Raw genomic sequence first — 24,117 nt, 5'->3', positions numbered from 1 at the left:
TGTCTTTGACGTTTCTTTGGTCCTTGAAGGGATTCTTTGTATGTATTTGATACATATAAGCTACCCTAATATCTTTAGAGATTTCTTTTTAATATTTTAAATTTTCATATATTAAAAAAATTTTAACACTTAAATTTTTTTAAATAGACTTTAAATTTAATATTTTTCTATTTTGAAATAAATGACGCATTCAAGGAAGAATGAAATGGGAGGTCAAAATAGGAAGTTGGTAGTTGATTTGAGGTTGAAGCCAACATCTGTTTGCAGGACATGGATATTGCAGAAGGCAGAGTACCTGTAACACTCCAACACCAACCCGTTCCTAACCACCGGCACCAACCGTTAACCACACCAGCACCAACCCAAACCCCACCCTCCATTTTCAAACAATGGAAGGAAAAAGAAAATAATCGGTTGGCTGCCTTATCCTCTATATAAATATTAATTCTCATTTATTACTATCGCAGCCAACCCAGTGCAAATTACCAAAACAAGGAAAATATAGAAAGGCACCATCACAGGATAAATTGTCATATTTCTGTTTTTGTTTTTCCTTCTGCTGCTAATTCACCTGCTTGAACAGGAGAGATGCCAGAGATGCTCTCCATCCATACATCATAGATGGCTCAGGCTTCTTGGGTATAATAGATGCCAGACCTCCCTGCAACCTGTGGTTCCGTGAGATCTCCTGCTTGGCATTCATCTCTGAGGACCTGAAAACAGATACCAATAGACACATTATTAAAAGCAAATTGCATTGTTTAGTAGGTGGAATTTCACAGTATCATTCTCAGAGTCATATAAATGCATTATGTTTTCTCATGGGTTCCAGCAACCTGGCAACCAAATGAGGATCTCAAAAGATCAGAACTCAACTGGGGGCTTCCACAATCTCAAAGTGTGTGTGTGTTGTGCTTCATAAGCCTTTTCAACTGAGCTATTGGGAAACAACTCATTCATTCATTTGTTCACTCTGCAAATGTCCATTTCAGCACCTAGTTTCTTTCAGTTGGGCACTTGTGCAGCACCACAACCGACAGGATAGAGTCAATAGACTATCTAATCAAAATTCATATCAACTAACTCTTTCATTACATTCATTAAAATAACGTATAGGCAAAAAAAAATGTTCAGATAACATGACTCCATAAATCTGACAGGCACAGCAACACATAAAGCAGCACATAAATGATCTTAACTTCTGAGTCAATTCATAAATGAGTCATTTCTCAATTAGCAGCATCAGACATGGGTAGCATGCTTGCATCCCAAAATACAATTATTTCTTTTAAATTGTTTTTTCCCCCTCTATCAGTTCCCCTGGACTCATTATATGCACATTCCTCTATATGGTTCTTCAAGTGTTTAATCAATGGGCAGAACTGAAAAAATCAAACAAATGCAATTACAGATGTAAAAATTATATAAAGGACCTGACCAGTATGGCAATTAAAAAACACAAATTGGCAACCTAAAAGTAAATTAAAGGGAACCTAACAAAAAAGAGGCACAACCCAAATATATAGAATTCATAAACAATACAATTAAGGAAACAAAAAGAGAAACAAGCAGCTATACAACACCATAACACCAATCTGACAGCCAAAACTCTATGGCTATGGTTTAACCAATCTGACAGCCAAATGTCTACGGCTATGGGTTCCAAGAGAATTTTTACCACCCCCAACCGCCGTTTTTTTTTCCTTACGAAGGATGAGGCTTAAACTAAGAGCCATCAAACCTCAACTTCCATTCAAACAGATCTATAGTTATCAAGATTTCTTTTTTTTTTTTTTTACAAGGAAAAGCCTAACATGCTTTCCTCTAAAAATCACGTGATTATTGTGATTTCCAAGTCATAATAAAGATCCTTTCCATCAAATTCAAAAAAAAAAAAAAAAATCGGCAAAAAGTAATATAATTATCAACAGTGAAACTTTTCTTTTTTTGATAAGTAAACAAGATATGCATTAGAAAAGGCTAAACGCCACAAAGCATACAGGGAGTATACAAGGCGACTACAGCCTCAAAAAAAGAACAGGACCAAAAAAACTACCTCCCCTTAAGTGGAAGCTACCCACTCCAAAAAGCCTATAAGGGAGAGAGACTCCTCGCCTAAATACACTTTGGCCCAGCTCCATAAGTTACAAACAAAAGAATTCTTTAATTTCTGAATATTCAACACACCCCCCCTAAAAGCTAACCTATTCCTCTCCTTCCAAACCGTCCAAAAAATACACAACGGTATGGATTTCCAAATCTTTTTCCTTTTCTTCCCTACATATGGACCCCTCCGGGAAGTTAAGACCTCCTTTACAGTTTCTGGGAAGACCCATTTAACATCTACTAACCCTAAAATAATATCCCACAGAGCTCTAGTCACTATACAGTGTAAAAGAATATGATTTACATTCTCTTCTTCACAACCACACAGAAAACAACAATTAGGGAGTTGCACCCCTCTTATCTGGAGCCTGTCCAGAGTAAGCACCTTCCCCCACGTCGCCTCCCAAGCAAAAAAAGCTACTTTAATTGGCATTGATTTGGCAACTAAAAATATGCTCAGGATAATACTTAAGGGCCACCAGGCCCAGCAGGCTAATCAAGGCTGAACTCTTGAACATAGGGCTTTTCATTTTTTGCTGCATTTTTTTTTTCTTTTTGATAAGTAATAGAATGTATTAATAAGAGCTAAAAGCACACAAGAGTACACGGGATGTATACAAAGTGCACTTGGCAAAAAAATCAGAAAGATTTTTGCCGCATAGATGTCCCTTCACGTAAGTTTTGTCCAGATGCCTTAATAACAATGAACCAAGGTTAATTGATCGAATACTGCTTAGGGTGCTTTAGAGGATATGTAGGCAGAAGGTGTGTGAAATTTCATTCTTTACTTCAATGTGGAGGTCATTTTCACAGCACATTTCGTAACTCCCTTTCCCTAAAAAACTTTCAACCCAATTTAGGGCTTAATAATCTAAAACCTGAAGATTAAATTATACTCCCTTATTTGCTGATAAAATATATATATATATATATATATATATATATTTTCCTTATTTCATATTTTATAAAACAATTAAACTTTGTCTCATTTTTATTTTTCCCTTTTTCTTTTTCCCATTTTTTCATACATATTGTTCTTTAATTAATAATAAGTTTTTTCAGTACAAAGGTTAAATAAAAAGAACTTGAAAATCTAGGTTCAATTTGATGACTTGGTGTCCCTTCTTTAAAGTAATCAATGATGAAAAGATGGTTATATTGATACAAAGAATATCAGCTCAAAAAGCTGGAAATATTTTGACAATGCCTCAGCAGTAACCTAAATTCTTCACCCATGGTGCACACAAGAACAACTCAAAATGAAAAGAAAGATAGAGCTTGAAGAAAATGCATACATTGGAGGAAGAGGGCCTTCATGGGCAAATGTTGACATGCCTTGTCGTTGCTTGTGCTTGGGATTGGCTGTGCATAGTACATATACTCGCCCACGACGTTTGACTGTTCTACAATACTCACACATTTTCTTCACTGATGATCGCACCTTCATGGCTACTGAAGATTGGAATTAAGAACTCATCAAACCTTCTAGTCAATAATCACACATGAACCAATGTAAGGAAATAAATTTCACAAACACTAGTAAAATGAAGAAGGGGAAAAACACAAAAGTCATTAAGAAGCTTCGCAATGGGAGTGAAAAGAAACAACATAAAACAATGGTAGCACAAAGGCTCTCTAGTTAGACTACATTGTGATAAAACTTCAATTTTTTTTTTTATATAAACCTTCTCCTTGAGAATATCTAATTGAGATTCAATCCCATGAATGATTTCATGTTTTCTTTCCTTGGACCAAAAACACATAAGCTATAGTCCATCGAACCCTAAATAGTTGAGCTACCATGATTTCTAGTTGTTGCTCTACATATACTTGCAATCAAGATGGAGATTATTAGGCTTGGTGATAACCAAACCAACAAACTATGTTATTTTATTCTTCTTTCTTAAAGCGACAGTGTCTTAAAGAAAATCTTGGGAAGCGAAAATTTTCCTAGATCAATGAATTTAGGTGAAAAAAAAAAAAAAAACATGTAAAGAAAATTTGAGAAAGATGAGAAGCCTTTATTTTTTTTTGTGGGGGGGGGGGGGGGGGGGGGTTGTTAATACACTTTACCCCTTCAACCTATCCCGTGTTTTGCACATTACCCCTTTAGGTTTAAAATCAAACACATTGTACCCCAAGCTTCTTAAATTGCAGCACTGCCTTTTTCGTTGGACGATGTTAGTATAAGTGGACGGAAATCTCATGTGTTGTATATGTGGCTAACCAATGAAGGGTAGATTTGAAAATTTTCAAACCCAAAAACCCCCAAATCCAAAAATCCCCAAACAACTCTCCCTCCCTCAGTCTTCATCTTCATTTCCATCTGCAACAAATTGCAGCCCTAGCCTTGTTTGGGGTGCAATTTTCAGCATTTTCCTCATTTTACAAGTGGTTAGCAGTTTCAGCATTTTGTCTTTATCTTCTTACTAGCTTCTCCTCCTTCTTACTCCAATCTTCAAACCTTAATCATACATTTTTTTTCGTAGGCATTGTAGATCTTCCACCTCTGAAAAAGGAGCTAAGGGAGGTTGGAGTTTTGAATTTTGGGGGTCTACAAATGGGCATTTTCTGGTGTGATTATTGGAATGAATTTTTTGTTTTTTGTTTTTTGTTTTTATTTTTTTTTTTTTGTTTTTTAGTTTTTGGCTTGATTTTGAAGGGTACCCATTTGGACGAAATTGTTTTTGTGTGTGCAATGCTCACTGAAATGTGGGATTTGGGTGGTTTGACTTTATATGTTCTTGTTGTTTGGTTGCAAAGAAAGTGGCGGAAAAGAGGGGAGATTGGAATTTTGGGTTGTTATAGGTTTTCTTTGATTTGGTTTCTAAAAGGAAATTGAAATCTCTACTCAACTATGTTAACTAGTTGTAGTGAGGTCAATGGATATTACAATTTAAGAACTTTGATTTGTTTTGTTTTTACATTTTCTCAGCAGCCAAACAGGGTTAGGGCTGCAATGTATTACAGACTTAAACGAAAACGAAGACTGAGGGAGGAGTGACTTTTTAGGTTTAGGAATTTGCAAATCTACCTTTCATTGGTTAGTCATGTGTAAAACAAGTGACATTTCCATCCACTTAAACTAACACCATCTAACGAAAAAGGCAATGCGTTGCAATTTATGAAGCTTGTGGGCAATGTGTTCAATTTAAACCTAAAGGGGCAATGTGCAAAACACTGGATAGGTTGAGGAGGTAAAGTGTCTTAAACCCTTTTTTTTTTTTAGGGATTGGCTTTTTCTAAAGTTGTCTGGGTTCTTGTCAAACTCTTTTGTCTATTAATGAACTATTTGGTACCATTATTGTATCATTTTTAAGATTGCCAATCAAGCAATGATGGTATGGAGGCAAATTTTGTAAAGTTGGGAGTAGTGTTTCTCTGTAGTTGAGAGGACATACGATTCTAGATAACATCTCTCTGCGTTCTCCCTATGTATTAGTGAAACTTCTCCTACCAGGTTGCCTATGGATATGGTGTGAAAGTGCATAAACACTTCTTCTTCTTCCTTGTTTTTTACAAATTTCTTTCATTTACCACTGTCATACAAGATCCCTGATTTTTCCACAGGTTTATCAAAAGCAAGAAAATAGTTTTTGGAAACAAACAAATTCTATAAATAGGAATTGGAGAGAAAGAAAACCATGAACTAACATAAGTTCTATTATCAGGATCTTGAGATGAATGGTCAGGTAAAGGATTCAACCTTCAGCATTTTCTGCATAAAGTATCAAGGGATAGACTCAGACCATGGTGGGAGTTAAAGCCAAAGCTCTCTATAACACGAAAACCCTCACAAAGAACCAAATTTTGCATCACCATATGAAAAATGTGAAGCACGCACACCCAAATACATTCAGCATTTCCAAAGAACCAAATAAACAATTACTTCCACAAAAATCAAGGGCAAAAGAATAATATTCACATAAAACACCTTACCCAAAATAATGCCTTAAAATCCAGAAAATGTTCAAACATAGTATCCTTTGCAACAAGTTTAATAACAGTAGCAAGCACAAATTTACATTAAAAAACATAGAGTTGAGAATAGAGTCACACGAATGACCGTGCAAAAGGGCTACCAATTCCAGCTCTCAAAATGCAGATTCCAGTGTCGTTTGGTAGTGTATGCACACATACTCTTTCAAATGTGCCAGAAATTTCCCTTTCTTGTAATTTCTCTTGGGACTACATGTTACTTCTCTCATTATACACAGCAAGAAAACAAAAGGGGTTTAGGAATAGGGTTACCTAGTGATGGATCACGTTGTTCATTCTCTGTTGATCCAAACCGTGAAAGTAGATGTTTCTGGATTTTCAAATGGGTATTATTGGTGACAAGGTAGTTTTTTATTTTTATCATTTTTTCCATAAATGATTTTATCTTCAATTTTACCATTCTTTTTTCACAAATCAATTTAGTATATTTTTTTCTACCCTCATAACAAATTCACCTTTTTATTATTTAAAGGTTATGACTGATAAAATTCAATTCATTTTACAGTTTTTTTTTAACTCTAAAGTTCTTCCTTTTTTAACAGATAAAGAGTTTTAATCTTTTTAGTTGCTCTTCCTGTCCTTCCAAAGTCTTCCATTTAAATTGGGATCAATTAGCAACATGGTAGGTACTATTTATGTTTCCACAGTAAAATTGTGAACTTTAAGTCAAGTCAAATCATTTTTTAAACATGATTGTACGAGATACTTCATTTTACAAAATTCTAGCTAGATCTATCTCCAAAGTGACATCCCATAATTCAAAATTTTCAATAATCATATTGACAAGTTAAATGCATTCAAAGAGAAATCCTACCCCTCTGTTTGGTTTCCAAGAAAATAGCACAATAAAAGAAGACAACATTTTAAACCCTATGTTAACTCTCATCTTTTGCTTCCAAAAAATCGGAAAGAAGAAAAAAACCCCTCAATTTAACTAAGACAAACAGTCAGTTTGAATTTGAAGTAAAGTGGCATTCATATTTTATATTTTACAATTCATATTCCTCTGTATCTAAACTAAAAGTGTGTTTGGAAGTGATTCTAGAAAACGATTATAGTATTTATAACACTTTTAATGATAAAAAATTTCAAATGTTAGAAAGATTAAAAGCTTTTCCTGCCAAACAGACTCTAAATCTATCTTTATGGAGGCAAACATTCCCAAAAAGAAAAGACCTTTAATCTAACAAAAAATTCAGTTCGAGCTGTAAACCAAACTGCCAAAAGTTCCACCGCCATTCAAGGAGAAACCCTAAAATTCAAATTTCCAGCAGCAGCATTCCCAATATATCAAGCACTCAGAGTGAAAACCGACCCTCTCTTCGGTAACCAAAAAAATGAAAAAAAAAAAAAAAAAAAAACACGCGCACACATTTGATTACTATGTTATCTCCCTCACTTTCTTTGCTGCAAAAAAACCAAATAAACAAAAAACCTAAAAAAAAAAAAAAAAGTAAAAAACTTAGATCAACTAAGCCAAAGTGTCATACGTTTTAGGTAAAGTGCATATTTCTGTATTCTCAGAGCCCTAGACGGTGAAAATTTTACGATTCAAAGTTTTCTTCATTTTCGCATTATGTTCTCAGCATCCAAACAATTGTCATCCAACCTAGAAGTCGATAGACTGAATAGGAATAGAGATTGGAACACTACCTTGAACTCAGAGTCAGAAATCGACCGAAACGCAGCGTTTGGAGAGGGAACTTTTGATTGCTTTTGAATAAAGTATAAACAGAGTTCGTAGCTTCCCCGCTGCAAGCAAACCCTAAGGCGGTGAATAACGTCTGTTCAGTCAGGTAATAATGGGCTGAACCTGGGCCGACCCAATTTTTGGAACATTGGGCCGTAAATGGGCTGTTTTCCAATACATGTCATAATATTTTCAATCCACAATCAATCTTAACCCAAGTCGATATCGGTTTCACAAATTTGATAAATCATTCAATTTTTAAGATTTAAGGTTGGAGAAAGGTATTGTGCCATGAATTTGGTAGTGGCCACTGATCGAAGTGGCAGCTCGATGGATAGAGCTATCTATTGTACCACTAAGGTTATTAGACTAATTGACCTCTTTAGTCAATTGATTTACGTAACTATGTGAATAGTTTATCTATGCTAAGCTTCTAAAATTACATTTATTGTTAATAAAACACGTTGAATTAATTGTTCATCAATCCTAAGAGTTATCACTTTAATATTTGGGTGCATTAAACCGAAATTTGCATATTCTTTAGTGCATTATTCGATCTTATTTTCCTTTGTAATTGGGTTGAGTCCATGTCAGCATATTATTATTCAATTGTAATATTGTGAAAGAATTTAAGAGTAATATATATTTTGAGAGCAAGTTGTGAAAAGTCTCTTGAAAATGACAATTCAAGTATAAAGGATACTAAGGTTGGTTTTAAAAGCTTGAAAATTAGTAGATCCGAGTGGGCATAGGTCAAAATTGTGTACAACTATTATAAAACTCTGCTTAAAATTCTTATTCTTTTACTTTTTTTACTTTACATAACTTTTATTAATGTGCACTATGCCATTTGGATCATTAAAGGTTAAAATATGTACAAATTGATCGAAATCTAATTCACCGTCCTCATATATTGGTTAAAATAGTTAAATTTTATATGTAATCATCTCAAAATCACTTTCAATGATATTTTTGTTTGTCAACGATTGTTCCAAAAAAATTTAAATATACAATTTACAACATCAAGATAACTAAGTTAGTTACGTGACGTGAATTTCTTTTTATTGATAAAATATTATTTTAGACCTTTTTGTAATTTTTTTAGATGGTAAATAGTTCAAACTTTAATTGTATTTAATAATCTTCCAGTACCCAAAAGTGGTATTGATGGTCGTCATCATAAAATTTTATGTACAAAATTGTCTTAATTAATGATTAAACAACACTAACCCTCACCCTCAAACCACCATGTTTTTTTACCATTTCATTAGTTTAACAAATTCAACTTGCAATGTTTAGAACATGACAAGGCCTCCCTCCACCCACTCCTTCCATTTAATTATAAGATATTGAAAGAGCATTTGTTAATTAATCTTGTTTGGAAAGCCATAATCAAACATGGGTGTAGGGAAAATGAATGAAAGATGCTTGAATTTGATTGGTTATCATTGAATAGGAAATGGGTTTTTCTCAATAATGCAACCATAAAGCCAAACAAGAATGAGGTAAGATGGGGTTGCATTATTGGTGGGTTACCAATTATAATATTGATTGTGAGGCTTGGGCTAAAGCATTGGCTCTTTTATTGACTAAATGGGGGGAGGAGGCATGGACCACTAGAAAGGAACCCTAGGCTTGTAAAAGACCCTCTCTTTTCTTTAAATTATAAAATGTTCACAAAGCTGGTGAGGTCACAAAGTGGGTCCAAGAAGCATCCAACCATGTCATCTTCTTTAATCAAATCATTGTGGATGTTTGTGTCATGTTCCATCTTCAAAATTTGGTGTCCATCAGTTGGTGCTTCTCCTCACCCTTCACCCCACACCTTATTATTAGATTACTATGAGAGATCATGTCACCCTTTTCTGAAGTTGTACTGCAAAATGTCACCTAAGCATTGACATCATCTCACTCCCTTTTAGGTAGGAAATATTTTTCTCCCCTTTTATTTATAACTAGTTGGCCTATTTTCAATTTTTTTTCTCATACAATGCATATCCTTAAAATTATTTAAATCCCAAAGTATTCAATAAGTTCAATTGAATTAACTTCTGAGAAATTAAAAAAAAAAAATCATTTTTAAGTTTAATACAAATTCTTGTGCCTATTTAATTAATTTGATTCAAATAACTTGTAATTTAAAAAAAAAAGATTTAACAAGAAATCCATAAAAATATTGTTTTTTATAAAAAAAATTATTTTAATTAATACAAGAAGGTTTTTTTTTTTTGGGGAGGATAATTGTCTTTTAGACCCAATTGGATTAAAAAATTAAGCTTTGGTCCATATACGTTCACCATTTAAACTCAAGATTTAGAGAAAATGTGAAAATTGAAAAAAATGATATGAATTTGTTATCTTTCTAGAAATGACCTTTGTTTGCTATGAAAAAAAAAATATTAGTTTAAATTTTATTCATTTTATAAACCTCAATAAAACTTAATATAATTTAGTGATTTGGAAATAAATGCGCCCTTTTCTACAAAAATAAAAATAAATTATTATTTTTATTATTTAAAAATCAAACATCTTGAAAAATATATATTTTTAAAATTACGTATATAAAAAATAACTAAAAATATGTCAATTTTTTTAAATGATATATTTTTAAAAAAATTAGTTTTCTAAAAATAATAAATTTTCAGAATAATTATTAAAAAAATTAAGATAAAAAAGTTTGTCGAATATTATGGTAGAAAATGGTTTTTGAAGGGTATATTGGTCTTTTCATATTTCATATCATTTCCATCAATTATGCAACTTATATAGACCAAAACTTAATTTTTAAGCTCAATCAAATACAAAACATAATTATCCATTTTTTTATATATATACACTAAAATTTTTACGTCCTAAAAAAATTATGTTTTTTGACTTCATTTTCAACTTTATTCTAAAAACCAAAAGTAGATGATAGTGACAAATGGCCCCGGAATATTGGATAAGTGGCAAGGCTCCAAATCCCTAGCTTAGCTTCTTTGAGTATTCTATCATCTCAATCACAAACCCTGACACACGCAGAGAAGATAAGTGATTGGGTGAGGCAGTGGCCAATTTGGTAGAGATTTCACATGCCTCTTCCAATCACTACTCAAACACATGGGAAGGCAGATGAGAAGATGACAGACGGCATATATTTCTATCCTCTCTGTCACTCTCTTTTGGCTTTCCACACTGAATCAAGTTTTTACAGTTGTCTTGCCAAATTTTTGGTAGAAAACCTAAAATAAAATGAAAAAGAACAAATGGGGCATGGAGAATGAGCCACATTATTTAAAATTAAAAAAAAAAAAAACATAAAGGAGACAAGGAAGCTGATATGAAGATTCTGTTCCAAAATCAATTCAGAATCCCTCCAACCTCCAGTGCCTTTAAGTTGCCCATCTCTTGGCCCTCCTCCCACTTTTGCTTTGTCTGTCTCACAAATGGCCCTTCCTTATGGTTTCGTGGGGTGGCCCCCAACCCAAACACATTTCGTGAAAGCAAAGGGCAAAAAGAATTGGTCAAATTTATTGGCTTCCCCCATATGTTTGACCAATAATTCAAAATTCTGAATACTTTACACATATTGGGTGTACTTACCATAAGGCTCTATTGTGTCACACTTTGCCTCCCAATTTTTTTTCTTGAGTGGTAGAAAAGGGAGGTGGTTTGAAGGAGGAGGAAGCATCCAAGAATTATAGTTGTGATCCTTTGGCCATAAGGTTCACATGTGAGACACACATACCCACTTGCCTTCTTCCTTCCTCTTCTTCCCCAAATGGTCAGTAGGGCCATAAAGTTAACATGGAATGTAAATTTTTTTGTAAATTTAGTATTTGGTTAGGAAGGGAAAATAAGGGAAAGTAACCCATCTGTGTCTGTTCAAGAAACCAAAACTGGTTGGGGGGATGTTTGGTTATTTGCTTCTTAGTTCTTACTTAGCTAAGATTGGATGAATCATCTATGGAATATTCGCATAAATGGTGAATCCAAAAAGTGAAGGCAAACAGGGGAAGTAGAAAAGAAGGAACAGTGTGGGAACAAATATGCAAGAAAGATATCCTTGAAAATGTACACTAATTCAAATTATCCAATTAGCCTAACACGCGCCACTGAAGCGTGTGGTTGGGGGGAGGGGATCACTACAAGTTTAAGGTTTACAACGTTTGGAAGCCACAGAAATGAGAAAAGAGAGGGAAATTAGGAAGAATTTGTACAGAGGAGAATGAGAAAGAGAGCGACTCAAGATTGTACAGAGAAATTGAGTCAATAGGAATAAGCCATGCGATGAACCACACGCTCTTTGAGGATTCCTTTGTAGAGAGCCACCCGATTTGCTGGCATTCCTTTGACTTTATCACTACTTTTCCTGACGGAAAATGAAGAATTCCTACTGTGTTGCCGTCTGAACTCCTCACTGTCCCCACTTGGATCCACCACGTCCTCTGCGAAGTGCACCCTTTTCTTCTTCTTCTTCTTCTTCTCCTTCTCCTTCTCGTTCTCCTTCTCCTTCTTCTTCCCATCTACACACAAAACAAACAAACCGAGAAAATTTCAGAAACAGAGATTGAGAGGTGAGAGGTGAGAGAGAGAGAAGAGAATCTCTTTCGCAACCCAACAAAACGACAACCCACCGGAAGAGATACAAGATCTTGGAAGCTGCTGGGGAGGCGTAAAGGCCTTTGGACGGCACAGAGCAAGGAGAATTACGGTGCCGGAGACGGCCATGGCAGTGGCGAGAACCACCCCTTGTGAGCAGAGCACAGAAGACATGGTAGGTGAGGAGGAAAGAGAAATGAAGTTACAAGAGGATTGGACAAGGATAAATAGTCCCGGGGTAGTTTGGAGTGGAAGTTATTTACATATTATAATATGAATGTTTGGAAGAAAAGAAAGGAAAAATGACAAGGAAAGGGAAGATAATTGGACGGGTGAATGATAATTGAATTGAATGCACGTAAAAAAAAAAAAAAAAAAAAAGGCATCATGTTTGTTTGTTTGGCATTTTTGAAGAGACTGCCTGCTAACTTTTGCACGTGCACCGCACGGCACTGCTCTGCTGACGTCACTTTCTTGCTGGATGCGGGAGTTCATGGCCGGATGCAACTTCTTCATATAATAATTGATGACATTGCCAATTGGTGTGTGGCGGCGCGTGGAGCCCACGCTACGGCTGCTTGGATGTGCCACCCTTGATGCGTCCAGGACAAAATTGGGACAAGCCATTCAATTGAGATTTTCTCCTCTCATGGAATTGAGGTCCAATAATTTTGGTAAGCCATGTGATCATGCCTTGTTTTTTTGGCTACATGACATAAACTAACTTAACTACCCATTAAGTGTTCTGCCCCTGCCCAACTCTCCATTACCATCTCTTTATTTATCTTAATTTAATTTTCAGTTCATATTACAAATCATAAAGAACTAAAATAGCTTTGAAAAATAGATAAGATTTTAGAAATAGATTTTCAGTACCGAGGGGTCAAAGTAGAAAAAATCTTTTTCAGTGGGCAATAGCCATATGATATCAAAATATAAATTTGACTTAATGTTAAAAGACTTTTTTTTCTTCTTGAAAGTGTGAATTTTCAAGGGACATCTATCATTACGGGGCACACATGGGCTCCACCAGTACATTGTATTAGGAGGGAGTGGTTTACATAAATGTTATTTTAATATAAAGTTTCTTTAAAAAGACTATCTTAATGTTTTTAATTAAGGAATAGATAATAAAATAACATCTATTTTGGTGGACCTACTAATAGAAAATAATAATAATAAAAAAAGCAATAATGTCGAGTGTCCAAATTTAGCTGCAATTAATAGTCTATAAAGAAAATACAACGAAAAAAATAAGGACAAAAAATGTAAGGAGAGAAAAAAAAAGTTATTTTAATATAAAGTTTCTTTAAAAAGATTCATTAAAAAAACTATCTTAATGTTTTTAATTAAGGAATCAGACAATAAAATAACATCTATTTTGGTGGACCTACTAATAGAAAAAAATAAATAAAAGCAATAAAGTGGGGTGTCCAAACTTTAGTTGCAATTAATAACGTATAAAGAAAATACAAAGAAAAAAAAAGGACAAAAAATATAAAAAAAGAATATGAATATATATATATATATATATATATATATATATATATATATATATAAACTTATTTTACTTATTTTTTTTATTAAATAAATTAAAATATATATAAATTTTGAATTAATTTTAATTATATTTGATTTTTTTTATAGTAAAACTAAATATTTTTCTTTTATTTTTCTGAGTATTTTTTGAATATTAAAAATAACTTAAGAATTTGATAGTTATCGAACCAATGCCTTAGATTTTCTTCCAGCATTTGTAGAAAAAAAGAAAAAAGAAAAAAGGTGGTTTTTTTTTTTTTGTTTTTTGCTTAAAGCAATTTGTTTTCAGAATTTAGATTATTTGTTTTTCTATTTTTTCATGATTTATTATAAACTTTTTACTAATTAGAAAAAGTCAAAATATGTAACTTTTTTTAAATAGAAAAAATAACATATTGATTTTTCTTTACTTTTTAATACTTAATAAAAATAAAATACTATAAAAACAAACAACTTAATATTTAACACTATTAAGCATTAAGGTTCTATTTAGAATTAAGTAAAAAAATAAACACCACATGTTTGTTTTTTCTGACTTTTTGCTAAAAATAATTTATTTTCAAAATTTAAGTTACTTGTTTTTCTATTTTTTCATTATTTATTATAAATTTTTTATTAAATAAAAAAAGTCAAAATATGTAATTTTTTTTAAAATAAAAATAAATAACATATTGATTTTTCTTTACTTTTTAATACTTAATAAAAATAAAATACTACAAAAACAAATAATATAATATTTAATACTATTAAAGATTAAGGTTTTATTTAAAATTAAGTAAAAAAACAAACACAGACTCTAACATTAAAGCCAATAAGAAGCCAATTGAAACCCAAAAAATCATCCGGCGAAAGCATGAATGAAGTGGAAAGAAAGGAAAATGACTTGCCACGCTTATAAAGGAGCGTGGGCGTAAGCCGTAAGTATTCCGAATAATTAATAGCACATGTGTTTGGAAGTAGGCAGCCAGTGGCTGAATGACACGTCAGACCATGAGATACCAAGAGGCTTGGAGTGTTTGATGGGGAAGATCCAAATGGAGAGAGGCAAATGACTAGGCACCAATGGGATTTGTGGCTACACTATGAAAGAGAATTAAATACGTCCCCATTCTTCACATGCAGTCTCCCAATTCCTCTCTAACTGGTTTCCATGTGGTTGCCTGCCTGGGTCCCCAAGGGCCATCCCCCCCTCCCTTTGGCTTTTGTAAATTCATGGAATTTTACCAAATTTCACTCGCTGATTTTGATTCATGTGAGATGATGAGATTTGGGCCAATGGGGTGACATCAAAGTCGGTGAATTGAAATTTTTTTATAGAACCAAAGATAAGACCTAGGTATTTGTGCCAATGTGGGCAGTTGGCAATGCCAACTAGTGTGGAACTAGAAAAATGCATGTTCCAACATTCTTGACTTCCGTTATCTGAACTCATTCAAAGAAAGCGACATTGTCCGTTCAATGAATCAATCGGTGCAGAAAATCCCATTTAATTTCTATCAATTTCTCTTATTTACATTGTTCCACGAACGTGATTAATTAGGTTGGAATTGATTTGTGGATGGAAACTTCCTCATAACAACCCCCACATAAATAATCTCACCAAACTCCATCCACATCTGGGAAACTTTTCACACCTAGTTCAAGACGAAAAGCTTGGATTCCGGATCTGCCGGTCAACTTCTCTTAGAGCCAAAGGGTCAACTTTAACCCAGACAAGTTTCATATGTAGTGTTGGCTGATTTACCATCGAATAGCATGAAGTTGGTTTGCCTTTTTTTTTCCCCTAAGCATGAGGAGACACAAAACCCCATGGTGGAGGTTTGAAAGCTTATCATGTGGCTGAACCAAATGTCCTTGCCATTCTGTAAACCCACAAGCAAAGTAATTTGTGCTAAAAAAATTCATATATATGGCAGTGAAAATTGCTGTAGTTTAAAATATTCTGTGATTTTACAATAGACACAGGAGTCATATATACATATTATCACTATTTCACAAAAGATGAAGATTTAGATATTACCCCAATACTATATCACCACTGCTATTCTGAGAGGATGAGGAAAAGAAGCTGTGACATGAATCAGAGTGAGAAAGGAAATGCAGTCAAGTAGTGAGGATTGGAGGGAGATAATCAGATTTGGACCCCAGAACTTGAGCCTTAGTGTCGGGAAAGAACTCTGATCCAGGTACTTCTTTGACCTCTCCAGTATCCGTAACGCAAATGGGGTAACTAAGCAGGTGGCCTGGCAAGTCATCATCCGTTCTCTCTGAGGAATAGAGGTTCCAATTCCTTTCAGCAATCTTGTTCACCTTCTGGATACAGTCGAGGCTCTCTGGTTGGAGGAAGGAGTTATCAACCAGGCCAAGGTGTTCATACCATAATGCCATTCGGAAGCCATGAATTTGACCCCTGGCAGGCTGCTTGGTAGCGAGGTGATACGGTTGGTAGCCTCCCATTGCAATCTCTGAATCCCTGGCACCATCCATTGACCTCTGATTTATGTTGGCGGATCCTATGACTATGTATTCATCATCAACTGAAAAAGGGCAAGCATCACCAAGGTTTTGAGTTTGAAGTTAGATACAATCCAATTTAAGGCCTCAAAAAAATTGTATACCAGTATAAGCTCACTCTACTAGAAGTGTAGAAATATTTGGGTTTAGAGTCACTGACCAATCATCATCTTTGCATGGACATAGATCATGAACCGCCTGGATTGCTGAGCTCTGTAATAATCTGTATCATGGTCTGGACTCTCTGGAGGTTCATATTCTCCAATTGTCTTACTCTCCCGATTGCCAAGGCAAAAGAATGTCAAATAGTCCTTGGGGTTTGCCTTGAGCCCCTTGGCGTGGAGGGCCTGAGCTATATCATTATACATCATCTCCATTGTTCTCTTCTGCCAATTCAGTATTGCCTGAGCAGATGAACTCTCTGGGATACCTTCTGGCCACATTGGAACTACAACATATATGGAAAATCTCTCTCCTGTTTCGATCTTACTGACGACCTTTAGTGACAGTTCCTTTGGTATGAGATGCGAAGCACCAATGTCCTCTACTTTGAGGCCATCCGAGTTCCAGCAGAAAGAGCTTCCAAGAAAATACTGGTTTTCAATGTAAATGAAATTTTTGGCTTTTCGGATGGCATGGATATAAGCATCCTGAATGCTCCGGTCAATGATATGGTCACTCCCACAGATAAGCCCTGCTCTCGCAGCATCCTCAGGAGAATCAGGAAAGCCGAAAGCAGCCCCACCATCAATGGATCGGAACAGTTGAACATTCCATGTTTCATGGTCTTCAGGGAACATGACTGGAGATGGAGGTATAATTATGTCATCAAGTTCTCTTAGTTGAACAAGCAGATCCTTCCCACCTTGTTTTCTCCACCTTTGCTCGAAATTGAACAAGACATCCCATGCAATTGCTCCTTCTAACCGACAATGGACATCATGCCAGGGCTGTCTTGGTCCACCTTTAGTAATGGAGGCATTCGGAAAATTAGGCTGACGAAAATCATCGTGGTTCACTGTGTCTAGAGTCCTGAAAATGGTATGTGTGGGAGTATCATACCTCCCATCACAGAGATCAATGCCACCAATGAAACTCACAATTCTCCGACGTTCTGATCCTCGATTAGGCATCTCACTGTCCACTACCACAATCTTCTGGTGATGAGTGAACATGGTAGATATCTCTATGTCCTGAACAATGCTAAGTCCATTATCGGGATCACGGGGGCATAAGACACAGTGGACTTCACTGCCATGGAAATACTTCCCGGTGTCTTCATCATGGGTGGCCATCAACCCATCCTTCTTTAGTAACTTAACAGAAGTTCTGTCATCCCAAACAAGCATTAGAACCCTCACACCTTCACTGGCCTTCTTCTTCAGAAGCTCTCCCAGGGTTGAGGTCTTCTTATTAAAAAGCTCTCCCAGGGTCGCGTGTTCCCCTGGCTTTTGCCCCCTTGAGTACCTTACCAAGGTGATTTTAGTATACACCGACCAGCCTGTTATGTAAATCAACTGTTTAGCATTGGAAATGGCATGAAAAATATCTTCCCAGCAGCGGTGCGGCTCATAATACTTGCCCCCAGAAAGGGGGATTTTTGGGATGAATTTGTTTGGGATATGGGCATCTTGGTAAAGTAAAACTCTGCAGCCTTTTCTCTGAGGGAAGAATGTGTAAGGAACTCCTGGAAATTTTGGGCTTGTAATGCCTCGAGACCAGTTACATTCTCGAGTAACATCAAAAAATTGTAGTTTGACATGTAATTTAGAGCCTCCATGTATGGGAGTGCGATCATGATGGAAGAGCTCAAGCCATCTATCCACTTCTCCTTCCAGGAGTTCCTCGACTGGTAATTGAGCTCTTCCAATGACAGTTGCTCCAATAGGATTTTCTTGTTTGACAGAGAATACAACATGAGAAGCCTTGTGGGCACAGTAGATATGGAAACATTCGCTCCAATGGGGATTTGTCTCCTCGTTTTCTAACTTCCTGGTTCGACCAACTCTAGCCTTGTCTAAATCGATTGTTACATATACCTTGGAACTACCGGCCCTCTCAATGCGTCTCTTCAGCTGCACAAAATAATTCATGGGTGAGAAACATAAATGAAATTGAGGGAAAATGCTTGAATTAATGATAAAATTGAAGAAGATTAATTACTACTTCCTTCCTTTCAAACAATTAAAAGATTAGTTATTAAACTTTTGATAAGAGTGATAAAGAATATTAATTTAAAAAAAAAATTAATTCTTATTCACAACTTTTTTAGTTTGAAATGTCTAATAAAGTTTAATTATTAAGTTTAGTGGCTTTGAAATTTTGAGGAGTGATTGTGGATTTTCTCTGGGCTTTAATGGCTTTATAAATTACTTAAGCAATTTGCTTTTTCAAAGAAAATATTTTGAGCATTATGTCCCAAGATGCTTCAAATGAGTCTCTCCTTGGGTTTATATAGAGCCCAGGAAGCTTTTGGAAACTCCTAGAGCCATCTATACTTAGTTATTAGTGGGAAAAGTGTGGAAGGTTTTAGAGATGCCTGGAGAAATCCACACATCTCTACACTATGGTGGAAGGCATGAGAGGAGTCCAAGGCTTTTTAGAGAATTCTAGGAATCTCTTGTATATTTTTATACATATGATTATACATAAAATTGTGTAGGGTATTCTAGAATCTTCTTGATTTGTAAGGAACCCTCTAAGGTTCCAGAGAGTTCCATTGGTGCCTATAAATAGGTGAGACCCTCATTTGGCCAAGGCACCACCCAGAAAACCACCCAAGAACCTAACCAGCCAACCAAGTGAGTTCCCAAAAGCACTTGTAAAGCTTCTTTTGAGCAATGAAAGCTTTCATTCTTTAAACATCGCCTACTACGCCTTTTAAAGCTTCCGAGTCGTGAGCATCTTAGCCTAGCAAGCTAAGCATTGGAAGTAAGGTTGACTTAGCAAGATAAAATGTCTTGATTTGTCTAAGTGTCGCACGAGCTTAGGAAAAGACTAAGTCTGTGACAAGTGGTATCAGAGCGCGGCTACGATGCGAGCATAGTAAAGGAAGCATGTCGAGCTCCAACGTGGAGAAGACTAGTGAGCAAACCCATGGGAAGGAGACCGAGCCCACTGCATGGGGCAGGGGCAGGAAGGATAAATCTCGTGATGTCGTTGCCAACATGGAGGCAAGGTCAGCCAAGGTGGAGCTAGCCATGGCAGACACTCAGGAAGGGGTGGACTTGATTGAGCAAGGCATGGAGAAGGGCTTAGAGGATCTAAGGGAGCAGATCAAAGACCTTCGTGAGGGGGTGCTAGGCTCACAAGTTCAGTCGGTATCACACAAGGAGTTCATGTCCTTCCAAGACAAGGTCATAAGCATGTTCGCTAGTATAAAGTCAAGGGTGGAAGCATTGGCTGCGCGTATGGAGGCCCGAGACCAGGAAGTTAGGCAGGAGTTGGCCATCCACAAGGTTGCTGTGTTGGCATGGGTCATGGCCACACATGAGACATCTAGGGTGGAGGTGCCGAAACCACAAAGGTTTAGTGGCAAACCGGATGCCAAAGAGTTGGACAACTTCTTATGGCATATGGAGTGATACTTCGAGGCTATCGCACTGAATAATGAGGCGGCTAAAGTAAGAACCGCAACCCTCTACCTTATTAACACAACTACTCTATGGTGGCGCCAGAGGTTCACCGATATAGAAAAAGACATTTGCACCATAGAGACATGGGGGGACTTCAAGAAGGAGATCAAGAGGCAGTCTACCCCGAAGACGTGGCTTACATGGCTAGGAAAAACATGAGGCGTCTCAAGCACATAGGCTCATATACGACTATGTCAAGGAATTCTCTTCGCTCATGCTTGAGATTCCTAACATGACTGAGAAGAAGTTGCTATTCAACTTCATGGATAACCTACAAGGGTGGGCCGAGTAGGAATTAAGGCATCGAGGCATTCAAGACTTAGCCATTGTTATGGCAGTAGCAGAGTCTTTAACAGATTACAAGAGGGGAGACTCCTCCAAGGTTGAGTCTTTGGAGGATAGCCACACCACGGGTAGGGGAGACGAGGTTTCAAAAGACCATAATGCTCCTAAAATGGGATTAGGCAAGACGCCTAACATCCGGGAAGGAAAGGGTAAGGCAAAAAGAAAGGAGTTTACACCTAAAATCAAATGCTTCTTGTGTGACGGTCCACATTGGGCATGAGATTATCCAAAAAAGAAGACACTCAATGGATTGAGGAGAGAGAGTAGGAGCACGAAGCGCATATGGGCTCGATGCAGCTACTAGGTGCCCTCCAAGTCAACCTAAAGCCTAGTACACCTAAGACATCCTTACTATCAGGGATGTAAGTAAATGAGGTAAAAGAGGAGCGAGCTAAGGTAGCCCGCACACACATGGACAAGGTCACCAAGGGAAAGGTGAACTTGATGGGAAAGAGGAAGCAACACTCTAGGAAATGAAAGTGCAGGGGTTTGCATCCATCCGAGGCCTCACGGGAGAAGAAGATGAAGAATATCCTAGCTGAACGGGTTACCAAGAGACAAGGGGTCCCTCCTGTGATAGAGCATCTAGTCCGATGGAAATGACTACCTAAGAGGCAGGTAAGCTGGGAACATGCGGATGCCTTGAGAAGATTCTAGAAACACATCGAGAGGTTTCAAAAAGAGGCAACAACGAGGACATCGACGACATAGGTGGGGGAGAGTGTCACAGGATGCTTCAAATGAGCCTATCCTTGGGTTTATATAGAACCCAGGAAGTTTTTGGAGACTCCTAGAGTCATCTATACTTAGCCATTAGTGGGAAGAATGTGGAAGGTTCTAGAGATGCCTAAAGAAGTTCACACATCTCTACATTATGGTGGAAGGCATAAGAGAAGTCCAAGGCTTTCTAGAGAATTCTAGGAATCTCTTGTATATTCTTGTACATAGAAGTACACAGAATTGTATAAGGTATTCTAGAATCTTCTTAATTTGTAAGGAACCCTCTAAGGTTCCAGAGAGTTCCATTGGTGCCTATAAATAGGTGAGACCCTCATTTGGTCAAGGCACCATCCAAAACCACCCAAGAACCTAACCAACCAAGCAAGTGAGTTCCCAAAAGCACTTGTAATGCTTATTTTGAGCAATGAAAGCTTCCATTCTTTAAGCATCGCCTACTACGCCTTCTAAAACTTTCGAATCATGAGCATCTTAGCCTAACAAGCTAAGCATTGAGAGTAAGGTTGACTAAGCAAGATCAAGTGTCTTGACTTGCCTAAGTATCATACAAGCTTAAGAAAAAACTAAGTTCGTGATAATTAGGTAGCCTCTCAAATGCTCATTTTTTTTCTTACACATTAGTTGTATATGAGTCAAAAGACATCATGCCCAAATTGTTAACCAAAACCATGCATGAGCAGAATTTTTTTTTTAAAAAAATTAACGTGGTTTGACAATTAATATGATCATTTCATTCACGGAATATATCAACACTTAATAATTCATTAATCAAAAGAAACAATAATAAAAGGAAAAAAGAGTACAAGGGTGAAACCTTTTAAAACAAATTCTCAATTAGAGTCGTACTCCGTATTAAACAAAATCTTAAAACATAAAAATGTTAAATATATAATATAAATAAACTCGATCCCGTGAGCTCAATGGAAAACTTGGCCCTTGACTTTCCGATTGAGTGCAACAAATCCAATACAAATGTGGTAAATTATGTTGTAAAAGGATGATGTCTTGAGGAAAACAAAATCTCACTTTTCTGGGCATCGATACAAATAGAAAAGATTTCAGCTGTCCCTTCAGGAAATTGCAACTTAAAGCAATAAAAGTTTCTAAATCAGTCAGCCCGGGATCTTCTTGGTCTCCTTTCTCCCAATTTATCCTCCCCTTTAATATGGGGCGCATCGCAGTAGAAGAAGGCAAAGAGTCTATTTCGATTAAGTTGTAGCCAACTAAATAGATAAATCTGATTACAAGGGATATATAATTAAGTTTTTTAGTGCTGAGTTGGAGAGCTTAGATGGGAAGAAACTAAAGAAATAATAGACGACAAGCAGGAAAAGAGTCAAAGGAGGAAGGGAGAGAGTCAAAGAAACTCCAGCTAATTAATTCTTTCAGAAGGATGGTGGCATACCTTGTCGATGAAATTCCAGGGACCTCCGCTGGAAAGCCTGTCAACTTCATAGATGGTCCCATGAAGCGTCCCATGAAGCAAAATCTGCTCCATCATCCCTCACACCTTGTAACAAATGCAACGGCCAAGCAACAATCACACCCACAAAAGAAAACTGGCCTAAAAGCAGATTTGCTAGTTCAATCTCCACTCCCCAGATGACCCAGAAAAGAAAATCTTGAAAAGATGAGAAAATGAGAGAAAGAGAGGGAGGCGATGAAGAAAGGAAGAACTGTTAGGTGGTTTGGGGTGATTAAAAAGGAAAGAAAGCGGAGCAAGTACGGGGCTATTTTTAAATGCAGAGTATTGACGTAAAAAGGAAATGATAGTTTTAGTTGAATATTTGAGGTGTGATAACTAACTTTCATTGTCTAAAATTGACTTTTTTCAGACCCCTTCTCTTCTCCTCCATGGTCCTTAGTGCCGGGAATCATGCCCATTAATTTGCTGCAGTTGTCACTGCATTTCGATATAATCTGTTTGGTTGCTGAGAAATACTAGGAAACTTATCCACCATGTTTTGAACCCTTTATACTTTAATGGCCAAATCATAACAAAATTTTGAAACTCATATTATTCTGAAGCCACCAGCTCTGAATGTGTGAGGGAAAGGGTTCAGTGGTTGGTGGATAACTGGTGATGGATGAAAAACATTTGTGGGGTTTTGAGATCTATGATAAACCCTACACCCTTGTTGCTTGTCAAAACAGAGGAAAAGAAAGGAAACAAACCGCGTTGCGGTAAGTCAAACCCAATTTTGTATGAATTTAGGTCATTTAATTTCCAATTTCAAATTTTCAATTGACTTGTACCTCACAACTTGAATATATTTAGGGGTTGTTATTTGCAATATCTATTTTGCTAAAAGTAATATTTTTTTATCATATTTTTTTCATATATACCCTTTTTAATAAAGAAGTCTCTTGAACCTCCTCTCAATATATTAAATCTAAATTCTAGTTGATTAAGATTGCAAATCACATACGAAATATAATGAATGATGAAATTTAATCATCTAATGATAATTTTTAGGTAAAATTTATAACTTTCATTTTTTTTTTTATAAAGAAATATATATATTTATCAAAAAAAAATTGGCGACCTGGATAGGGCTCCGACGACCTGGGTGGGGCTTCGACATCCTAGGAAGTGGAAGCGGAGGCGACAATTAAGGTTTGGAGCAGGGATGAAAGTTGGCGACCACAGGCAGTGGTGGTTGGGCTAAATTTTTTGCTTATAAGAATTATAAAAATCAAATTCTATTTATTGTTTATAATAGTTACTAAATTACTTTTCGTTTGAACATAATAAAAAATATATTTTTTAAAAAAACCATTCCAATTAAATATTGTTTATTTTAAAATTTTAATAATTTAAAAATTTTGAGTTATGAATTTCACATTAAAACATTGAATATAATAAAATCATTTTACATAATACTTTTGGTGAAAAAATCATTTTATAATTTATTATTTAAAGAAATTATTTTGTTTTAAAATAGAAGAAGAATATGAAAAATAATTGAA

General features: G+C 36.0%; 3 protein-coding genes across 6 annotated transcripts; all 3 read right to left on the bottom strand.

Moving 5' to 3' along the window:
- Nucleotides 1-206: 206 nt before the first annotated feature.
- Nucleotides 207-7,894, bottom strand: LOC100250810 (uncharacterized). Of its 4 annotated transcripts, XM_010658128.3 has the most exons (4): nt 7,759-7,887; nt 5,761-5,824; nt 3,402-3,558; nt 207-713 (listed from the first exon to the last, which is right to left on the bottom strand). In XM_010658128.3, exons 3-4 carry the CDS (start codon nt 3,551-3,553, stop codon nt 563-565), a joined length of 303 nt encoding a protein of 100 aa, XP_010656430.1. In that variant the 5' UTR covers nt 3,554-3,558; nt 5,761-5,824; nt 7,759-7,887; the 3' UTR covers nt 207-562. The 4 variants fall into 4 exon arrangements, with proteins under 4 accessions (XP_010656430.1, XP_010656429.1, XP_059596797.1 ...); XM_010658127.3 differs by lacking the exon at nt 5,761-5,824 and having other exon boundaries at nt 7,759-7,894; XM_059740814.1 differs by lacking the exon at nt 5,761-5,824 and having other exon boundaries at nt 3,402-3,591; nt 7,759-7,883.
- A 3,930-nt stretch (nt 7,895-11,824) lies between these two features.
- On the bottom strand, nt 11,825-12,753 carry LOC100255957 (uncharacterized). The gene is made up of 2 exons (XM_002285195.4): nt 12,412-12,753; nt 11,825-12,300 (listed from the first exon to the last, which is right to left on the bottom strand). Exons 1-2 carry the CDS (start codon nt 12,548-12,550, stop codon nt 12,044-12,046), a joined length of 396 nt encoding a protein of 131 aa, XP_002285231.1. The 5' UTR covers nt 12,551-12,753; the 3' UTR covers nt 11,825-12,043.
- A 3,079-nt stretch (nt 12,754-15,832) lies between these two features.
- Nucleotides 15,833-23,027, bottom strand: LOC100259366 (phospholipase D alpha 1). The gene is made up of 3 exons (XM_002282151.5): nt 22,553-23,027; nt 16,590-18,504; nt 15,833-16,452 (listed from the first exon to the last, which is right to left on the bottom strand). The coding sequence occupies exons 1-3, from the start codon at nt 22,646-22,648 to the stop codon at nt 16,019-16,021; spliced, it is 2,445 nt and encodes an 814-aa protein (XP_002282187.3). The 5' UTR covers nt 22,649-23,027; the 3' UTR covers nt 15,833-16,018.
- Between the last annotated feature and the right edge of the window lie 1,090 nt (nt 23,028-24,117).

Source organism: Vitis vinifera, chromosome 11 (assembly GCF_030704535.1).
Source record: "Vitis vinifera cultivar Pinot Noir 40024 chromosome 11, ASM3070453v1".
In the NCBI taxonomy this organism is placed as follows: domain Eukaryota; kingdom Viridiplantae; phylum Streptophyta; class Magnoliopsida; order Vitales; family Vitaceae; genus Vitis; species Vitis vinifera.
The sequence above is the reverse complement of the archived record's forward strand: the minus strand, read 5'-3'. Positions and strand labels throughout refer to the sequence as shown.